At 38.6% G+C, this 19,789-nt stretch overlaps 1 protein-coding gene across 12 annotated transcripts in view; it reads right to left on the reverse strand.

Moving 5' to 3' along the window:
- Positions 1-19,789, reverse strand: part of LOC143217586 (dystrophin, isoforms A/C/F/G/H) — a 1,095,306-nt gene that overhangs the window by 355,681 nt on the left and 719,836 nt on the right. For 10 of the 12 annotated variants that reach the window (XM_076442046.1, XM_076442049.1, XM_076442041.1 and 7 more), the window contains one exon: positions 15,462-15,485. The exons of the other annotated variants lie outside the window; for them this stretch is intronic. In XM_076442046.1, coding sequence (XP_076298161.1) covers positions 15,462-15,485 — 24 coding nt within the window. The remainder of the gene's footprint in view (positions 1-15,461; positions 15,486-19,789) is intronic. 12 annotated transcript variants of the gene reach the window in all.

Genomic DNA, 19,789 nt, shown 5'->3' on the forward strand with positions numbered 1-19,789 from the left:
TGTTATAAAATCTCTTTGGAATATTTTGGGAACTGTTGGACCTTGAAGGATAGTGTCAATGCAAAATTGGATATTCTTTTAACAAGGATTATTTTGTAAATTGTTACCGTCCAAGCGAATTTTAGAAATCTCTATTTTTCGATTCAAATGGCTAACACTTTTGTATGTTTGTGTATGAGACGCAAATAATAAAACGGATAGGATAGTTCCACAATATTTTGAATAAATACACGATGTGACGTATAACTCGTATATTCAAGCGGTTAAAATTCATGTCGGAAATATAAGACAATAAGCTGCGATCATTATTACAGCCGTTATACAAAATATTATGTACATATTAGACAGTTTAATACTAATTACGTTGATAAATTTGAGTTATATAATTTAGTGTAGGTATACAAATATCATCTACATGCATATTAAAATTTTAATAGCTAAGAAAGAATTAAAGAGCTTCGTTCGTTACCATCCATGCTAATTAAAACGCTTCTGTTTTTCTACTAAATCAATCAGAGAAATCACGTTACAACGATTCTTCATTCACATTCTATTAAGCGATGAATGCACTAAAAGCATCATGAATGTATACAGCCATATCATTAATGTACAATGACAAGACTGCGTATATTCACCGACTAAAAGCGTGCGAGAACGTACAAATTATAATAAAATACAAATTCCTTGAATCCCGTTTCGGTAAATTTTACCATGTAACGTTAAACCGTTGCACATCGATTCCAACACGAACCGTGCTAGAACATACCCCACCGTAATCATCATTACCAAATTTACAGCCGAAGTTTAACGAATATTTCGTTCGCGGGAGTGACGAAAATTCCGATAGAAGCCATCGGAAACGCCCGAGCACCAAATCGCGACGCGCTGGCCTATCAATAGCGAATTTGAATTCGCGTCGAAATTCCGTCGATTCGTTTCGCGACGGACTTTTCTGTTTTTACTTAAATAGATGTCCGATGATCTATTTAAATCACACGACAAAGAGAACGAGAAAGAGAGAGAGACCGTGCTGGTTCCAATGGAAACTGGCTCAGATCGTAAAGCATGGGATCGAGGACGATCGGCCGGATTCCAGGGAACGATTCCCGGTCAGTGAACTTTCATTTCGTACGTAACGCAAACGGAATCAGCCGGGTAGCATCGTGTTTGCATGACTAAACAACCGGTTCAATTTCCTTTCAATAGCGCGGCGCAACAAGAAGCCCTGTCCAGATACTTTTTTCCTGGCAAGCCCCGACAAAAGATCCGAAAGCTGCCGCGCGATACAATTCCGCTACGCCTTTCAATCCCGACGCAATGCAACCCCCTGTCCGCTGTTCCTCCATCTCCTTCCCTTCCCGCCCCTCGCTTTCCTCTTTTCCCCTAAATGTATCCCGCTGGTGTGCATGTACCAGCAAAACGCGCAACGTGATCGTCCGTCTATCTGTTCAATGCAAACAACGCGGGTTCAATTAACACGTTCCCTTCCAGCATTTGTTTCAACAGCGACCTACACAGTTACATTTTATTAATTACTACCTATTTCCTCTATTAAATATGAACAGGGCTTACAAAGAGTGGTCACAGTGGTGGGGTCCTCGATTTTAATGAAACTCTTTCCCCGATGAACCCAGTGCAAAAATAAGCTGACCCATGTCCGAGCGTTTTTGACAATGCTCATTGTTTACCAAGATGATTAATATTTAATTTTCCGATATCTAGAAAATACCGAACGATTGCGTAAGTTCGTGCCCGATTTGAAAATAAAAATCCAATGGTTAAATTTTAAAGATTGATTGAAGACTTGGTTAAAAATTGGTTAAATTAATATTAAAAAATGGTTAAAATTTCTACAATTGGAAAAGAATGGTGACCATATGTATAATTGATTAATAAAGTTGTATTCTTGAAAAAACCATTGAATTTTATTTTCAAATCGGACATGAACTTATGCAATCATCTAATATCTTGATATTCTTCATTTCGTGATGCTATTCATTTTTACATATTCATTCGTATATGACATAATATCGACATAATACGTCTATATACGACTGTATACATACAGGGTGTCCCAAAATTCGTGAAAATCCCGAAAGGGGTTGGTTCCTGAGACCATTTCAAGCGATATTTTCCTTTGCAAAAATGTTATCCGCGGCTTTGTTTAGGAGTTATTAACGAAAAACACGGACCAATCAGAGCGCGAACTAGAGTTGCAACTCGCGTCTAGTTCGCGCTCTGATTGGTCCGTGTTTTTCGTTAATAACTCCTAAACAAAGCCGCGGATAACATTTTTGCAAAGGAAAATATCGCTTGAAATGGTCTCAGGAACCAACCCCTTCCGGGATTTTCACGAATTTTGGGACACCCTGTATAGAGGGTCGTGCGGGCCGCAACGAACGCAATATTAAATATTTTGTTGCGTCGCCAGCTTCAATTTGTGTTTATGCTACGCTTTCCTAGTGCCTTTCCAACGAATTTATTGCTTTAAGATCCAGGTACGGCTGGAAAGCGTCAGCGGATTTTCGGTTTGGTGTGGCTTTAAATTTAAATTCGCTTGTAGTTGATCCGCCATGACCTCGCGTAACTGGACTCATTGCAAACGATTAAATTTTATAGAATGTTCTCTTTCATAATGTCTCTTTTCATATTAGTATTTTAATGTTCAATGTTATTTATTTAATGTTGATATTTCTTCAACACAGATATTTTTTCACTGCGTATCAAACAAACAGCACTTTTATTCATGCATCTAAAAATATACTCAACTATCAATAAACTGCCGATGTTTATCTTCAATTTTGCGTTTTTGAGAATCCGAGCTCGTGGCAAAATACGAAAATAGTCGATAGTTATACGAAGAATGTGCTTTCTGGCGCAGTTCAGCGAAGACTGCGGAATACTAGAAAAATAGCCGGCAGAGGTAACAACAATGTATCGAAAATTGTGGACGAAGACGTTGCCGCGCCACACCGGATCGCGGCGGGCCGCGGGTTGCCCATCGATATAACCTTAGAGCTCCACCAACTTAGCCATTTGCAAAAAGTGTTGACAACCGTAAAGTAGAAAAGAGGATCGCGGGAGAAGGCAAATATTTGTCGTCGAGTCGCTTATTTCGGAGGACATCGCCATCCATTTCGAAGGAAAATATTATTTAATGTTTTCCCAGTAGAATATCGTTTAACCGAAGAGCGAATGCGGGGAAAGGGAGGGGCGAGGGAGTAGGTGAATGAAGAGGAGGAGGGAACTCTCGTTAAAATCACGCAGGAACGTTCTTGAAGATCGATCGAGTTCGCAGAGGAAGTGCACGCGGCGAGCGAACGCGGAAGGCACGGACCATTGCCAAGTCTGCGATCATCGATACGTCCGACGTTACCCGCGATAAAGTATCCCCGTTGCTTCGCTATTTGAACGTCGCCGACCTCCTCGGTTGTCTAGATAAAAGATCGCCATGTTCCACGGGATCCTTTGGACGAGGCCACGCGCGACTTCCATCCCCTTTCTCTTTTTCTTCCTCATTCTCATCCTCCTCCAACTACTCATCCTGCTCTTGGTCGGATACACGAGATCGTCGACGTGGACGAGAATCCCTTTTGTACGAACAGGGAAGCCCCGAGACATACGATTGAGGAGGATAACGTTGCTCGATTACCGCCAGTTATTTCTTGTCCAATTGCTCGCGAAAGAGCCCTTCCCGATGATAATACATACTTCCTGCTCTCCTTGTTTTGCTCCTCTTACTCAAACCTCCACTTTCTTACTGTTTCAGATGTTTTCCGAGTCGATTAATCTTTTTGCATTTAACTAGACTGCGGATTTTATGCATTTGTAACAAGATTCACGCTACAGTTCTGAATAATGCAAAGATTAAAAGAATCGAAGAGTGGGGATATGTTGTTGTTGGCCTTTCAAAATAATTAAACGAAGAAAGCAACAGAGGTGGGCAAAATTTGGCGAAATAAATATTTCTAATACTATTCAATATTTTAATTTCATTTGGCTTAACAAACTAGTATTTCGAATAGAAACCACTAAATATTAATATTTTAAGAATTTAAATTAATAAAATAAACTATTGCCATTTATCAATCCAGAAAACAGAATATTTTGTCATAATCTGGCATCAAATAATCTTACTTAAAGCATTGGGTCATGCTTTGAGAAACAATTTATGAACCATTATTTTCAGCAAAATATTTAAAATAAAAATAATAAAATATTTCGAGATGAAAACCCAATATTTTTAATATTTTTCCAATAAAATACTATTTGAAAAACTTAATACTTCAAATAAAATAGATAATTTTCGAAGTTGTACGCATACTTTAAAAAATAGATAGGGGATTATTTACTATTTACTATTTAAAATACTATTTCACCCAGCTCTCTCTGGAGAGCAATTTCAAACTGGCTCCTGTTTCTTCTAACAGAGAGAGAATTTTTATTTTGCATAAAAATCCGCAGTCTATATATCGCTTACTTAGATCCGCAGCCTTTAAATTTTCATTACAGATTTCTAATTACAAAGTTTGCAGAATTTTGTGCTTGCCTATGCCCATTTATTTTTGATAACCCACGACGCAGCAGATTTGCCAATATATTAAGAGGTCGATCAATGTTAATGATAAGCACTTCTCATAAAAGTGGTAATATCTACTCATTTAGTTTAAAGCAATAAAGAAATAAGACGTACTGTATACATGTCTCCTCAGAGTTACTTCACAGTTTACTATTTCATTCATGAGTTTCATGATTTTCCATTTTAAATCCTTTTTCAGAATTTTATGTCCGCCTTATACCCTTTTACCTTTGATGACCCTCTCGACGCAGCAGAACTGCCAATATATTAAGAGGCTGAGAGTCCACGAATAGATCGCGGTGTTTCCGGATATTGGATCCTCGAATTATAGCGTCTCGTGAGAGGACGGAGCTTACCAGTATATTTATTTTACGTCGTCCGAGGGCTACTTAGCGGCCGGTTAATGGAGGCACGAAATACGAGCTCAGTGAAGATTGGTAGTAATTGGCTTAAGTCTGTCGTTCGAGGGAGGTACTTAAGGAATAGAGTATCGCCGAGTATAAGGTCGTTGACGTGTGTCCGGCGAAGATATTCTATTTTAATTGGACGTATCTCTTGACCTATTCGATCGTCAAGGGTTGCTTCCACTTTTCAGTTCGTCATGTAAGCTTCAGAAATGAGTGTTCAACGTCTCTTTAGTGCAGAAAAGAAAAGGTATCATTAAAATTGAAAACCAGTGGGGTGTCTTACCATATTATACAAAATGTGCCAATTTAATCCATCGCGAAGCAAGCTGATATTACTGGAACCCTCAGTTAAAATATACAGCGTGTCCCATTTAAATGGACCCAGTCGAATATCTCAGCAAACTGTTGATGATACTAAAAATATTCCATACAAAAGTTAATCGGTATCAGGGGGCAAACTTTCTGATGTAGATATCTTTTTTCTATGTGGACGCGTAGAGGTCATAAGAAGGTCAACTTTGTTTTCTTTAATGGAATCGTACACTTTTTTTAGAAAAATGCTATTGTTTAGAAGATATTTTGACTTTAATAGTACAGGAATTAGTTCTGTAGAGGTCCTGGCACTCACAGTACAAAATTATGTTTGCAGTTAATTTCCTCGAAGATTTAGCGTGCACCAACGGAAACGCATTTCTAATAAATGTTTGACATGGGACCATGAAGGTCTTCGAAAAGCGATCCGGGAAAATCGAGTACACAATCTTGATCTGACATCCGTTCTGCCGAATACATACTCGCATTAATCAATACGTGTTCAGCTGTGGTTATGAATTAAGTTTAACACAATTTTGTCTGCATCATAGACCGTGGACATGTCTATTGTTTTTTTTTTTAATTTATGTCGAGTGCAGATTGCGTAGAGGAGGGATTCGATGATGTTGTATAGTTAAATAGTTTCTTAATCGTTGAAACATTGTGCATCCTTCCACTTGTATAAACAAACCTGACACGTCTGAATGGAAATGCAAATGTTAGAGCGAAAAGCATCGCACAATGAACCTTCGACGCTGACATGCCGCCGATAAGCTTAATCGGCAACCGGTGGCTATCGGTTTTCGTTCCGTTTACCACGACGACTTGGCCCGTTATATCGAAACAAACACTTGCAATGTCGGCGCGGATAAATGAGAAAATGGGGCAAGGGGTTCGACATCCCCGCGAAAGGGAATCGAGGGCTGTACCGAGGCATCCCGGTTTGTCCCGAAAACGCCAATCACAATGGTGAAACACGGTCCTTTTCTTCGAGCAATCGATCATGCCACGGAGAGGAGAGAGAAGGCTTGCCTTTTCGGAGTGTTTCTGCCAGGTAACTGGAAACTCTCTCCGAGTACGTGACAGCTTTATCCCGATCAAAAATAGAAATAATCCGCCGAACGGACTGGCTCGATACAAACTCTTTCCAGTTCTTTGCGTGAGAGTTGGTCTGGATTAGTAGAAACGTTTCTGTGATCGTAGCTCACAGTTTCCATTGAAAATCATGAGAAATGTAAGCTCGTCACAATCACTACTGATATACAACTGACTGTAGTTATACAGGGTGTCCCAAAATTCGTGAAAATCCCGAAAGGGGGTGATTCCTGAGACCATTTCAAGCGACATTTTCCTTTGCAAAAATGTTATCCGCGGCTTTGTTTAGGAGTTATTAACGAAAAACACGGACCAATCAGAGCGCGATCTAGACGCGAGTTGCCACAGTCGGCCCGGCGCGCAAACTGTCCATTGGCCGACTGTGGCAACTCGCGTCTAGGTCGCGCTCTGATTGGTCCGTGTTTTTCGTTAATAACTCCTAAACAAAGCCGCGGATAACATTTTTGCAAAGGAAAATGTCGCTTGAAATGGTCTCAGGAACCACCCCCTTTCGGGATTTTCACGAATTTTGGGACACCCTGTATATAGACTGCGGATCTTTATGCATTTATAGCAAAATTGAGAAGATGAAATTCAAAATTGTTGAAAAATTTTAAAAATGCAAGATGTCAATATATGATTTCTCCTTTATTAAAATCATTAAGGGATGAAATAACATTCAATTTAGTTTCCATTTCTTGCAATCGATGCAATCGATAAATGCAGTCTGAATAACAAACATTGTTCTAGTTGAATAACTGTATTACGAATTCAATATGTATTATTTCCGTTGACCTAAAAAACTACGAAATAAATTAAAATGCGCATTACATTAAACTTCCACGAACTTCTGAAATCTCTTTCAGTTACACGTTTCCAACAAGGAAAATCAATCGATATTACAACTTCGCGCTTCAAATTATGGACTTGTAGAAATGTTTGCAGACTCGTAAAAGCGTGATAAGCAAAGAAAATTGTTTGAAGAAAACACGAAGTGAATATTGATTCGTAATGAAATCAGAGTCCGGCTATCGTTGACAAGAAAGCCGTATTATCTTGGTGCGAAAGATTCCCGTCACGTATCCGTTACGTGAAATTTCTCTTAAGCAGAATTTCTTAGGCTGGTTATTTTCTAGGAAACAAGAAAAACAATAATGTGGAAATGATAATTCGTTACACTTTGCCACCTAATGTCCGAGTATTAAATTGAATATTATTTCATAGCTTAACACTAAACCTACCGAGCCTTAAAAGTAGCTGATACATGTTCCCTTATAAAAATGACGAGATTGATTTTATTTAGACTTTGTGCGGCTCCTATTCTAATATGTGCTCCACTAAAGATATCTATACAATCATTTCTTATGAAATTATTTTTATTATATCAATAATCGTAAAATAAAAAATCTGGACACGGTCATTTTCACCGGTGATGCTAGGTTTCGTGTTTAAAATTTATACTACTGGATATTAAACGATTTTGTATCGTAAATCAAATGGCATCTATTCTAACAACCTTATGAATTGGTAGATCCAAGATTAACTTGCTGTTGATAACAAAAGTGTTCAATATTTTGTTGTTTATTTGCATTTTCTTACATCGCACAGTTGTCTTTGCTATAAACCTTTTAATACTGAGACTTTCACTGAGCTGCTCGGTAAATATATCTTCGAGACTGCAATAGTTAAAGACGCGTAAAACGAAAATCCGATTTTTGACCTATAAAACGGCAAATCCGCGTGAAGGTGCAATTCCGTGGAAGTTTTTCGACAATTCGGACCCAAGTTTCCATATCAGCGAATACCACGGCGAGAATCGGGTTGGCCAGCGAAACAGCGGCCGCGGGAAAGCTACGAGAGGTCAAATTACGCAATCAAGTGGCTCGCAGATGGCCATTTCCACGGGGCCGGTTTGGAAACGACGAAAGTCGCGGACGAATTCAACGGCCGGGTGTAATTGCACGAGCACGAATACAATGGAGGCCGACTGTGAACCACGAGAGGCGAGAGAGAAGGATTGACTCCTCGCAGATTAATAACTTCCTTCCTCGGGAGAAGTTAGGAGCCCGTGACTAAATGCCAGGGAAAAGAAAGTTCGTTGTGAAACATTTACGAGAGAACCTCCACCTCCCCATTCTCCGACCTCCCCGCGAGAGCGCGAAACTTATTTTCGATTCACTCGAGGGTTTTACAAGAGCGGAAGTTATGAAGACTCTGTTTGCTGGACGACTATTTCGAGCGAAAGTAGAAAGATACTATAGGTCTGCGCTTAGAAAGAAATTTAATATCAATTCCTCCTCCGTTGCGTTCACTCGAATGATGAGGGTACGGTCCAAGAAATCTACCTATCTACCTTGTTCCGTTTCCTAAACTACATCAGGTTGTGTAATAAGTCCGCTCGCGTTTCACGCACCCAGTTATCTTAAATGCAGTGTTACCGATGTATGCGATTTACTTAGTTGTACATCTTGGATTTTTTGAAAGATTAAATCCGCCATTTCATCTACATTTAGTTTATTGATATTAGGTGTGCAAATAAGTTCCTTCCCCTTTCTTTCGACGATCATAACTTCTGAATTCGAATTACTTCCCGATTTTGATGTGATCTGAAAGAGCGTTCTCCTAGCTTTAAGAAGAATCGTGATGAGCGCTCTGAGAGTTTCCAGTCGTATTCAATAATTTCAAGCAATATGGCGTGTGCGAGAAGCATAATTTGCCTCGCTGCTTACTCTTTGCATTCCAGCTTAGGAAATCAGCTGTTGAAGCTACTGAAACGATTGATGCGGCACTAGGAGAGAACGCTGTATCTTACAGAACATGCAAAAAGTGGTACCGAACATTTAAAGACGGAATGTTAATTTGGAAGACGACGATCGTTCAGGTGCACCGAGAAAGTTCGATGACGCTGCGTTAGAGGAATTGCTCAACGAAAATCCGACCCAGACGCAGAAAGAATCGGCAGAAAGATCGGGAGTCACCAGACAAGATTTTATTAGATTTTATGTAATAATATTATAAAAATTGCAAATTACATAAACATCCGCAGTCCGTTTATAACAGTTGCATTCTAAAATTAGACATCTCATATGCAGCAATCTAACCGATTCGGACTCCTCAGTGAATAATGCAAAGGTAAACGTAGTTCTAGATTAATACTATTTCACTAATACAACCTAATACCTCGTAATACAATTTCCCTTTGATATTCAGTATCTGGAATTCGGATTTTGCTTCTCTGTGCAAACATAGATTCTCAAGGTCTCAATAACTTCACGATTAACGTTCGCAAAAGACCGCAAGGAACGAGAACCCACTGATCCGTAATAGCAAGCCACAAGTCGGTTAATTGTTCTCAGCCGATGCCCAATAAAGGTAATTAAAAGCGCTAGGTGCATTCAGGCGGCAACACGATGCTAATTGAAATTAATTACTGGATACTCCGATAAAATTTCGAAATTCTGTCGTCGATTAAACAGATGCGGATCATTTAGGAATGTCATTTGAAAAACAGGATTACTTCTCAATATTTCGATAGTCTATTTTGCATTAAATTATACGTATAACTTTCAAAATAATATATCTTACTTATCGTAATACATTTTTGAGGAAAATGTTCGATTAAGAATGACTTTAAGTATGACTTTTCACGTTTCATAATTTATATTTGACATTCAAGATCGCAACATGTTATGCTATACTTGAGACTAATAAAATAAAAATATTTTGACTATTCTCTACTCAAAACATTATTCGATCTCAACGACAGAGTAGTCTTATCCACTTTTAATTTGTAAATATCTTAACTTCAATCATTCTAAGCCTTGCATATTTGCTTGTCTTCAAACTTCTCTAAAAAAAATAATGAGTAGACTGCGGATCTTTATGCAAAATAAAAAATGTTCGCATCGATTGCAAGACACTGGAGCCACATAAAAATTATATTATAGATAATTTAGGCAAAGACAGCAACAGAAAGTAAGTGTGAATGTAGACAGTAGGATAATGTAAAGAGAACGGGTTCGCTTTGTACCAAGAAAGGAATCAAAAAACAATTATACATACAGGATAGAAAATACGAAAGTGAGAGAGAGAGAGAATTGAGAAGACAGGGATGAATGGAAGAATGAGTGTGAGAGAGAGAGAATGAGAAAGCAAAGAATGTTAGTTCGATTGGAGAACTTAGAGTTTGTAAGCGAAAACACAAACGTAAATGGAAAGAATTTATATTGTAAAGGGAACGGGATCTCTGTAACCCGTAAGGGAACAAACAAATACATACTCCTATTCTTCTTTCAATTATCCTATTGAGCTGAAACTAGTACCTTGATGTCTTTAAATAGTTTTAATATGTCCACTTCTTTAAATTGTACGTGCTTATACAAAATACATAAAATCTGCAGTCTAATAATGTGCGACTTGCAGTAATTTATGCTCATGCTAAAACTAAATCTGTACATTTGAGAAGCTATCGGCATAAATTTCATTGGATTTTGAGAAAGTTGAAGACTTAACTTTTAATAAACAAGAACTAAAGAAAAAACAAGGCAACTGGTACAACCTTTTGCAGCTAACCAATGTACAGGTAGACAGTGGATCGATAACACGGCAAACAGTGGAGTCAACTATGAGGACAGAGCGACGCAACGATAGAGGCAATTCAGTCCTGCGTAATGGCGGCTTACAAGACGCTCTCGAGACGTTCAGGAAGCCGGGCTGCTCCGGTCGGCGACGCCTTGCGCACGTGGCCAGAATATCAAGTAGACCGATAGAGAAGACAGTCGAGCATGTAAGATAAACGAGCCAATATGGGCCATGACACTCGCTAACTGCTGGATTTAGTGAGCCCGATAACCGATAACTTTCTTATTAAGTCTCGTCGTGCCAAGTTATCGCGACGCCGTTTCGTGGCGGACCATTGCTCTTCCTGAATTTATACCGCGTCCACGTTTCACCGAACGGATTCAATAAAGCATCCTTCGGGATCTCCGTGCTGCGCTGATCCTGCCGCGTTCAACGAGACAAACCACAGGAAAATTAACCGCGAATTCAACTGGACACTTTGCAGGTCGAGAAACATTTTAATCTTCAGGAGGGATCCTGGAGTAAATTATCGACGTTAATTTTAGGAATTTTTTTAGAAGAAAAGTATTCAAATACTTTTGAAACTGTAGGATCTTTACTTCCAGTACAAAAGATAGTATAAAGTTACAGAAGTACGATGGGATCTCCTCACCAGACTATGAAATTTTACAATTTTAACAAGCTACGAAAGAAGATTTTCAATAAACAAGGAAGAATTACAGTTTTTAATCTATGGTTAACCTAACCCACACCTGCTATACATTAATGAGGAAGAAACTGCGATTATCTAGAATAAACTAGATTGACAAACTAGAAGACAGCGGATCTTTATGCAAAATAAACATTTTTTACCGGAATTGCAACAAACTGAAGTGACAGAGATTTATTTTCTTTGTTAATATGTTTAATAGGTTGAAAATAATATAACAGTATTTCTTCTAATGTTTTTACTGTTTGAAATTGCGCCTACTCATTTTTGTCATAAATGCATAAAATTCGCTGTCTAATTATAACTTTCAACTTAATTTAAACACGATAATATTGTTCATAATTCGCGTAAGATTTTCTTTTAAAATACCTGCCAGTGAAATGATAAGCTCATAAATAAATATGGAGTCGATCCGGGTGGTGCAACTCGAAGAGGAATAAATTCACAAACTAAAAACATAGTTTGAATTTCAGCCCGGCATGAATATGTGTACCTACATGAATACGTGTACTACTAACAAATTCACGACGATTTATTCGCAAATGAAGCTTCGAATGTCATTCTATACTCATGGACAACTTGTGACATTCTTTGGTATGAAGTTTTATTTGTCTGCTGTATATGTAATTGGCGTTTACAGTAACTGGAATATGACACGTACCTATGCATACAAAGACACCCTGCATCTTAACACACTTTAGCTACCTAATAACAATCTTCTGAATAATTGTTCAACTATTCCAACAGAAATTCTTACATTACAATTCTGGATATAACTTCTCAGTTTACGAATAAAATTGTTAATCATTGAAAGATTGATTTAGAAAGCCTCGGTGATCGATTGACCAAAGACAAAATAGACAACAGAGAGATTTTATGCATTTATGGGAAAAGGGGAATGTGCAATTTGTAAAAGTTCAAAGATTGAAAGAACTTAAGAGTATTAATGTATTGGTTTCAGTATTATACTGTATTAGGTTTTGAGGGACGCCAATTTTATTTGTATTCAGAACAGATTATTCTTTCATAAGATGTTTGCACAAACAAAGTACGATCGAAACGTGGTACTGCAGTAATGGGGTACAGTTACCCCATTTCGCAGCGGCAGTGAACCAAGAAAATCGAATTGATCCGAGAGGCTGGACGGAACGACGAGTCAGGAACGAATAAAAGTCTCTGTTCATAGAAACCATTCTCCGACAGAACGGTAAGTACCAACACAGCAGAGAATCGCGGATCGTTAAAAAAGTGCAAGACGAATGGATAAGTGCCAGGCCGTTGACCGACCGCGGTGCTACGAGAAAATAGTTGGCAGGTATTCGGTTAATTGAGTCGGAACCGACCTTCGGTCGTCCCGTTGATTTCGGGCAACGCGAAAGGAAGCGGAAAAACGAAAGTCAGCCTGGCGTGCGAGAGGCAATTCAGCTCCCGCTAAATCGGTGCAGAACCGCTGCAAAAAAGAACCGCCGGAAAGAAGAAGTGTCGCCGGTTGCTTCGAGTCTTAATACACCGGCAGGAATTAAGGCTACCGTTTTACGGGCATTAAGCGGGCGAAACGCGTAGAAAACTTGAGCGCCCCCTGTTTTCACCGGCGACGACCAGTAACCTCGAAAACAAAGAAGCGATTACGTGAAAATCGTGCTTCTGACAGTTCGACTATTTCATTCTTTTTCATTAGAATGTTCTACAAATTAAGGGCGTAGACTCCTTTTTCCAGGATTGCAAGGGTGCGGGATTCGCGTTCTCATTTCTCGATAATGCAAACACGGGGTGTTTCACTAGTCAAAAACGCTAGACAAAAGATCGATCCAGGGCGCTGTCGCCCTCAAAAGTCCTATTTTTCGTTTACGAGACGTAATTTGCTAACTGTAATTCGTAATCATACGACTGCGCATTATTCTCATAGCTACATGCTGCCGAATAATGGAAATTACGCCTCGCAGACGGAAAAATAGCGATAGCGCCCTAGATCGATCTTTTATCTAGCGTTTTTGACTACGGAAAAACCTCATTTTTGTATTATCGAGATATGAGAACGCGAATCCCGCACCCTTGCAATTCTGGAAACGAGTCTACCGCCTTAAGGCTGATTTATGCTATCCGCAAGGACATGGAACAACGGTTCCGTTCGATACCGTTCTGACAAACACTCTTCAATGGATTTACATATAAAATCGAAATAAACACTTCTATGTAGAGAATAACGAGTCTAATACAATTCTATCAGAAGAAAATAACAAAGTTGAAAAAGAAACCTACATCAAAAAGTGTGTCCCCATTTTTTAGTATCATCGACAGTTTTACAGATATTCGACTGAGTCAATTTACATGGGACACCCCGTATACTCAGTCTCATAATTGTTGACCTACTCTTTAAATTTAAATCAGGATAACTGTTTTATAAATGGACCAAATGACTTCGGATTTTTCTGGCAAGCAAGATCGATTAGTTTACTAGGTGGACTATAATGAGAATTTTGGAAAAATTGCGTACGTCTATGCGCATAGTATAAATCGATCTTTATTATTAACACGTTGGTTGCCAAATTAGCGAAACATCCGACGTATTTTTATCATTAGTTTGATACGAAAATGTATTGTTTATCAATTTTGTGAAGAATACTTGAATGTATAGATAATCTCTCTTTAAAAAACAACTCACGGAAGCGTATTCGACTCGCTACATAGAATTCAATCTACAATTGGAGCTACGGTGGATCCAAAAAATATTTGAACAACTAAATTTCCGATTGAAAAATGATCAAATGATCAAATGAAAAATGGTCAACATTGAAATTGTGATAATTTTCATTTAAAAAATAGTACAACGATGAGCTTGGCTCGTCTTCAAGCTCATTTTCTACTTAGGAGAGAGAAACTAGGTATTATCTGTTACTATCTCGATTTCTTAAATATTTAATTAATTACTTAGCTCTTCGTCACTCAGGTGAGAAATAATTACAACGTTATTCAGGTGAGGTAACCACACACCCCAATCCCGTAATCCTTAAAATTCTCATTTAATCTTACAAGGAATGACATTAAACAAATCAAAGCTTCCGTTAACGTTTTTAATCAACAGAGTAAGAATATTACGCAGAATGATATTTAAACTGTTGGTGATGGAAGATTTAATTACTCATTGCCTTGCAACATATCTAGCGGTGTTTACCACACCTCACCTGAGCAATGAAGAGTTGACAAAAACAGCTATTTACAAATATTTGTAGTATTTCATACTTGTTTCTCTTGTACAATTAAAACTACTTGGAAAACTACAATACAAACTATTTGTTGCAGAATAGAAGGTGTATATATTACAGAAAAATGAAATACTAAAACTGATTTCAATTCATTAGAATGAATGAAAGCCGATATATATTATACGAATTTTTATGAATGAAAGATAGGCTGTGTCAGTAATCGACCTAGTTTTGTACGTACAGTAAGCTCTGAATTTAATTGTAGCTCGCAAACTCATAACAATCCTGAAATGCTAAGTCGGGCGCTATCATGAAAATAGCAATTTCTGTTTGCATTCGTGATATTCTAGAGATTTACATTTCAACAACGAACAATTAATTTAATATAGTCACCGTTAGACTGATTTTTACGCTCCTGTTATGGACAAAGTTGTTGAAAATTCCGTACAATCAAAAAGTTCAACGTAAAAGATTTACTGGACTAATTCCTCCAGAATCGTGGTGTTAAATTGTTATTACAAATTACGTTTTATTCCTTTAAATAAGACTAAAGAGATCTGTATTTGCATAAATACCTGCTGCCTCGTCGTCGTATAAATCTGGAAAATGAAACATCTTGTAAGTATGATGAAGAAGCGAAACTCATTCAATTTTCCAATTTTAATTTACTACTACGTTCATTTCTACTACACAGTATTTGCAATGTCTACTTTCATAAAAACATAAGAACATAGTTATATAACTTTTAACCTACTGGTATGATTGAAACAAAAAGTGTCTCTCATACTCTCTCGTCCATACATCTATACTACACTTACAATTATAATAATCATATCTATATCTTGTTAATATAACGAGAATCTTAGCCCATTCGATTGTGTACAATCATTTTAGTTCAACTATTTGTAGTTGTACCGAATCAATTTGATACATGTTCAATAAAACCGGCGGTGATATTGTTGGAAATATTAATATACTCGTATAACATTGAATGTGGATGAAAAGTAGATCCAAAACACTAACAGGCTTTTATTTAACAATGGATCCAATTTCCTCCATTATGGATCATAGTTTGGCAACGTTTCTGTCTGTACAGTGTGTCCCAAAATGTTGTGCTTTATTCAAAGGAGTGATTCCCGAGCTCATCTGAAGAAACTCTTTCCATTGTGAAAAATGTTCTCCACGGCTTTGTTAAAGAGTTATTAACGAAAAACACAGACCAATCATAACAAAGCCACGGAGAACATTTTCGCAAAGGAAAAAGTGACTTCAAACAAACTCAGGAATCACCCCTTTCAAGGAGGTACATCATGTTTGGGACATCCTGTATTTTTCGGATACGGTCAACCCAAATTATGAATTTCTCTATACTTGCACGTCATAATAGACCAAATATTGTTTATGGGATTTGCATCTGGGGACTGGGATAGCCAAGTGGATCACATGATACGTTTTCCATCGTGTACTTAAACTGGTGGACAAACTGATAAGGCACCGTTGTACACACACAAAATTTCATTGTGTAAATGTCGTGAAATATCAGTGGAAACGAATTATATTCACGAATGAAAAGAAACTGAATGGTCCAGATGGATACAAGTACTATTCCCATGATGTAAGAAAGGAACAAAGGATTTTGAGTCGTCGACAATGTGGTGGCGGTACAGTAATGATATGGGGAGAAATCGGCTATAGAGAAAAAATGGAAATAAAATTTATTCAAGGCAGTATGAATAGTGCTGGCTACTTAAATTTAATTAAAGAGCAAATTGGAACATATGCTCGCAGAATTGCTGGCAGAAAATATATATGTCAGCAAGATAATGCAGCTGTGTATATATATATATACTGCTAACATAGTAAAAAATTATTTTGGAGCGGAAAATATAAAGGTTTTGAATTGGCCTGGAAGGTCTCCTGACCTAAACATTATCGACAACGTTTTGGGAAGACTGTCAAGAATATTATACGAGGGTGGAAAGCAGTACAGTACAGTATTCGAATTGAAATCAGCAATTTTAGAAGCTTGGGAAAGCATACATCAAAATGATATAAAAAAATCTATATAGAAGTTTACCAAGAAGAATGATTGAAGTGGGACAACGTAAAGAGCAGTCGACGCATTTCTAAAACTGCCAAAAATTGTGTAATTTTGTTGAATTCTAATTCTTTTCTTATCTTATTTTATATTCAACGTATCTTATCGTTTTGCCCACAGTAAAAGTCAATTTTTGTAGAAATAATAAATGGTTTGAACGAGTTATTGAATTTTTAGTATATTATATAACAGTTAGTATCTTCTTCTGTTGTATATTCACTTTCTACGTTTATATGTGTACAGATGGATGTTCATTGCTAAAAACCTTGAGGTGGCTTATCATTTTGACCACCAGTGTAATGCATACGCGACTTCAATGTTTCAAGTCGTTAACTCCTTTAACAATTCTATCAAAATGCAAATTCTCGTATAGCACAGACTGTATAATAAATACTTTTGATGCGTGTGCAATACTCTCGATGATTCTCCGTTAAATTCCCAAACGTTTTAGCTATGGTTTCCTGAAAGTCAATTTCGTAGCTAGTAATCTCGCATAAAGGTCTCTGCAGAGTACATTTACACGAGTAATGCCGTCGTTAAAACGTCCCTAATTTTCTCAATCAATAACCACGTATCTATAAAGCGCGCCGTTGAGTCGCCGTCGTAACTCGTCAATATTTCTCGAACAAGTATTAAACCATCAGCCATCGGATGAACTTGTCACCGTGTACAAGATGTCGGCCGAGGCTTTCCCGGCCACTTATCCTCTCGGCAAATCCTCGGACCGCGCGGAAATAAGCGAAGGAAGGCTACCGGTAGGTGCTGCCTATAAATAAACCGTCCTCGGTGAAGTGCTATTCCCTGTTCGCCGGGAATAGGCAGTGCTTCCAGGTGTTGGTTCAAGGTGGCCAGTTGCTTGCCGCGAATATGGAATTTTGATGAAGCTCGACCGGATATTCCCGATCGGTTTTATCGATTCTTCGACGCGCCGGAGATGGAAAGCCGCCCGGAAATACGGATAAATCGAGCGCGAGCTGTCGGCTCAGAAGGATCTATCACCTTGAACCTGGACAAGTCTCTTGGCTGACCGATTACAGTGGGTTCTGGTGTCCGCAATAATTAGCCACTTCGTAGACAGACGTCGCGTCGGCCGTTCGATCCGGGGCCAATTACAGGCTGACGGGAAAATTTTCAGAGGAGATCAGCCTTTAATTATGCCAGCTAATTAGTCGCGTTCGCCGGACCGGCTCTCATTCTCACGCCGTCACGTGCGTCTTTCTCGTCTCCCGATACTATTATCGCAGACTGTCGATTATTCCGGCGACTTCCACACCGTTATACACAGTGGCCCCAGAGTCACCAAATTCAGACTAGGGTGGATCTTATTTTTTAATTATGTAATTTTGAGCGCGCCGCCCCCTAAAATGGTTCCACATTTCATGAAAAAAATTATATGTACATCTAAAATTTTAGATCAATCGGAGGCTGCTCTTTACTTTACCGGACTCCAAATATTTGCCTTTCGTCTATAAATTATGATGTATTTGGTATGTAATCCAGTAGATTTGTACCCGGGGCGGCTACAGATCGAAGTTTCGATCCTTTAGGATCAATGGTTCAGGAGTTATGGTTGCATACAGTTGAGCAGTTTGCTGTGTTTCTGACAGGTAATGTTGATAATATTTTTGTTTGAATTTTGGAAGGCATGACCACGATGTTGCGTTTTAACTGGCCTGGGTTAGATCTGGATTAGGTTCTTGTAAATATTTTCTACGATATTTCTTCTCAAACATTCTCCGAGATATTTTCTCTATGTTAGCGATATTACTGTATGCCCGTGCTGCCATCTAGCGTGCTGTAACTACAAACCAATATGGCGGCGCCCTTACCTGTCAAAAACACTGAGAAACGCTCAACTTCATGCAACCATAACTCCTGAACCATTGATCGTACAGGGTCGAAGCATCGATCTGCAGCTACCCCGGGTACAAATCTACTGGATAACATATTAAATACATAATAATTTATAGGAGGAAGGCACAAATTTTTAGTCCGGTAAAGTAAAGTTTACCCCAATCGGACGTCAGGAAGACGCGACACATCGAATGCGAAGTTTTGAAATAAAAATAACTGCACGCGCTAAATGTGAAGAGTACACTGACCATTCAAAAGTTAATGATTTTATATCTCCGAAAATATCATAATTCCTTACTACCTAACGAGTCCATGTTTGCAGAGCGTAATACTGACGAGAACGACGTGTTCCAATTGGAAAGGGTGAAATTGATTTACAAAAAGGTGAAATTGATTTGCATAAGGTTTTTTTTGCAAAACCTGTATACATATCTGATATGAGTTTTTTCCACCTAGATTGAGGATTTGGCCCACTGTGCGCCGTTAGCCTCACATCGTCTAAGGATCTGTGAGCACGTAATTACACGGCCAAGGACCGAATGCTGGCTAGGGGTACCGTCTTAAACTTAATCGACTATCAATGTTGCCTGTAATCCAGGTGTACAGCGGAGGTGGGGGTTCACGGTGCCAAGGAGCCACAGACATCTCTAAAACCGAGGGAAATTATACACGCGGCCGGTAGACGTGTACGGGGTGTCATTAATTAAAACATGCTGCCGCGGTGCACTGGCCTGGAATGCCTTAATAGTTCGCCGCATTATACGGACGGTCCAACCGACAAGATGTATTACTCGCGCGCTCTATTATGCGGCCTAGAGTGCTGCCAGATAAAAGCTCCGCAAAGCTGTGCCCACGTTTTGCGTCCCTTGGTCATTGGTCATAGGTACAGTAGAACCTCGTCCGTTGCACGAAACGGGACCGAAAATGCGTGCAACATTCGAGGTTCTGCAA

Source organism: Lasioglossum baleicum, chromosome 17, assembly GCF_051020765.1.
Source record: "Lasioglossum baleicum chromosome 17, iyLasBale1, whole genome shotgun sequence".
Taxonomy (NCBI): Eukaryota; Metazoa; Arthropoda; class Insecta; order Hymenoptera; family Halictidae; genus Lasioglossum; species Lasioglossum baleicum.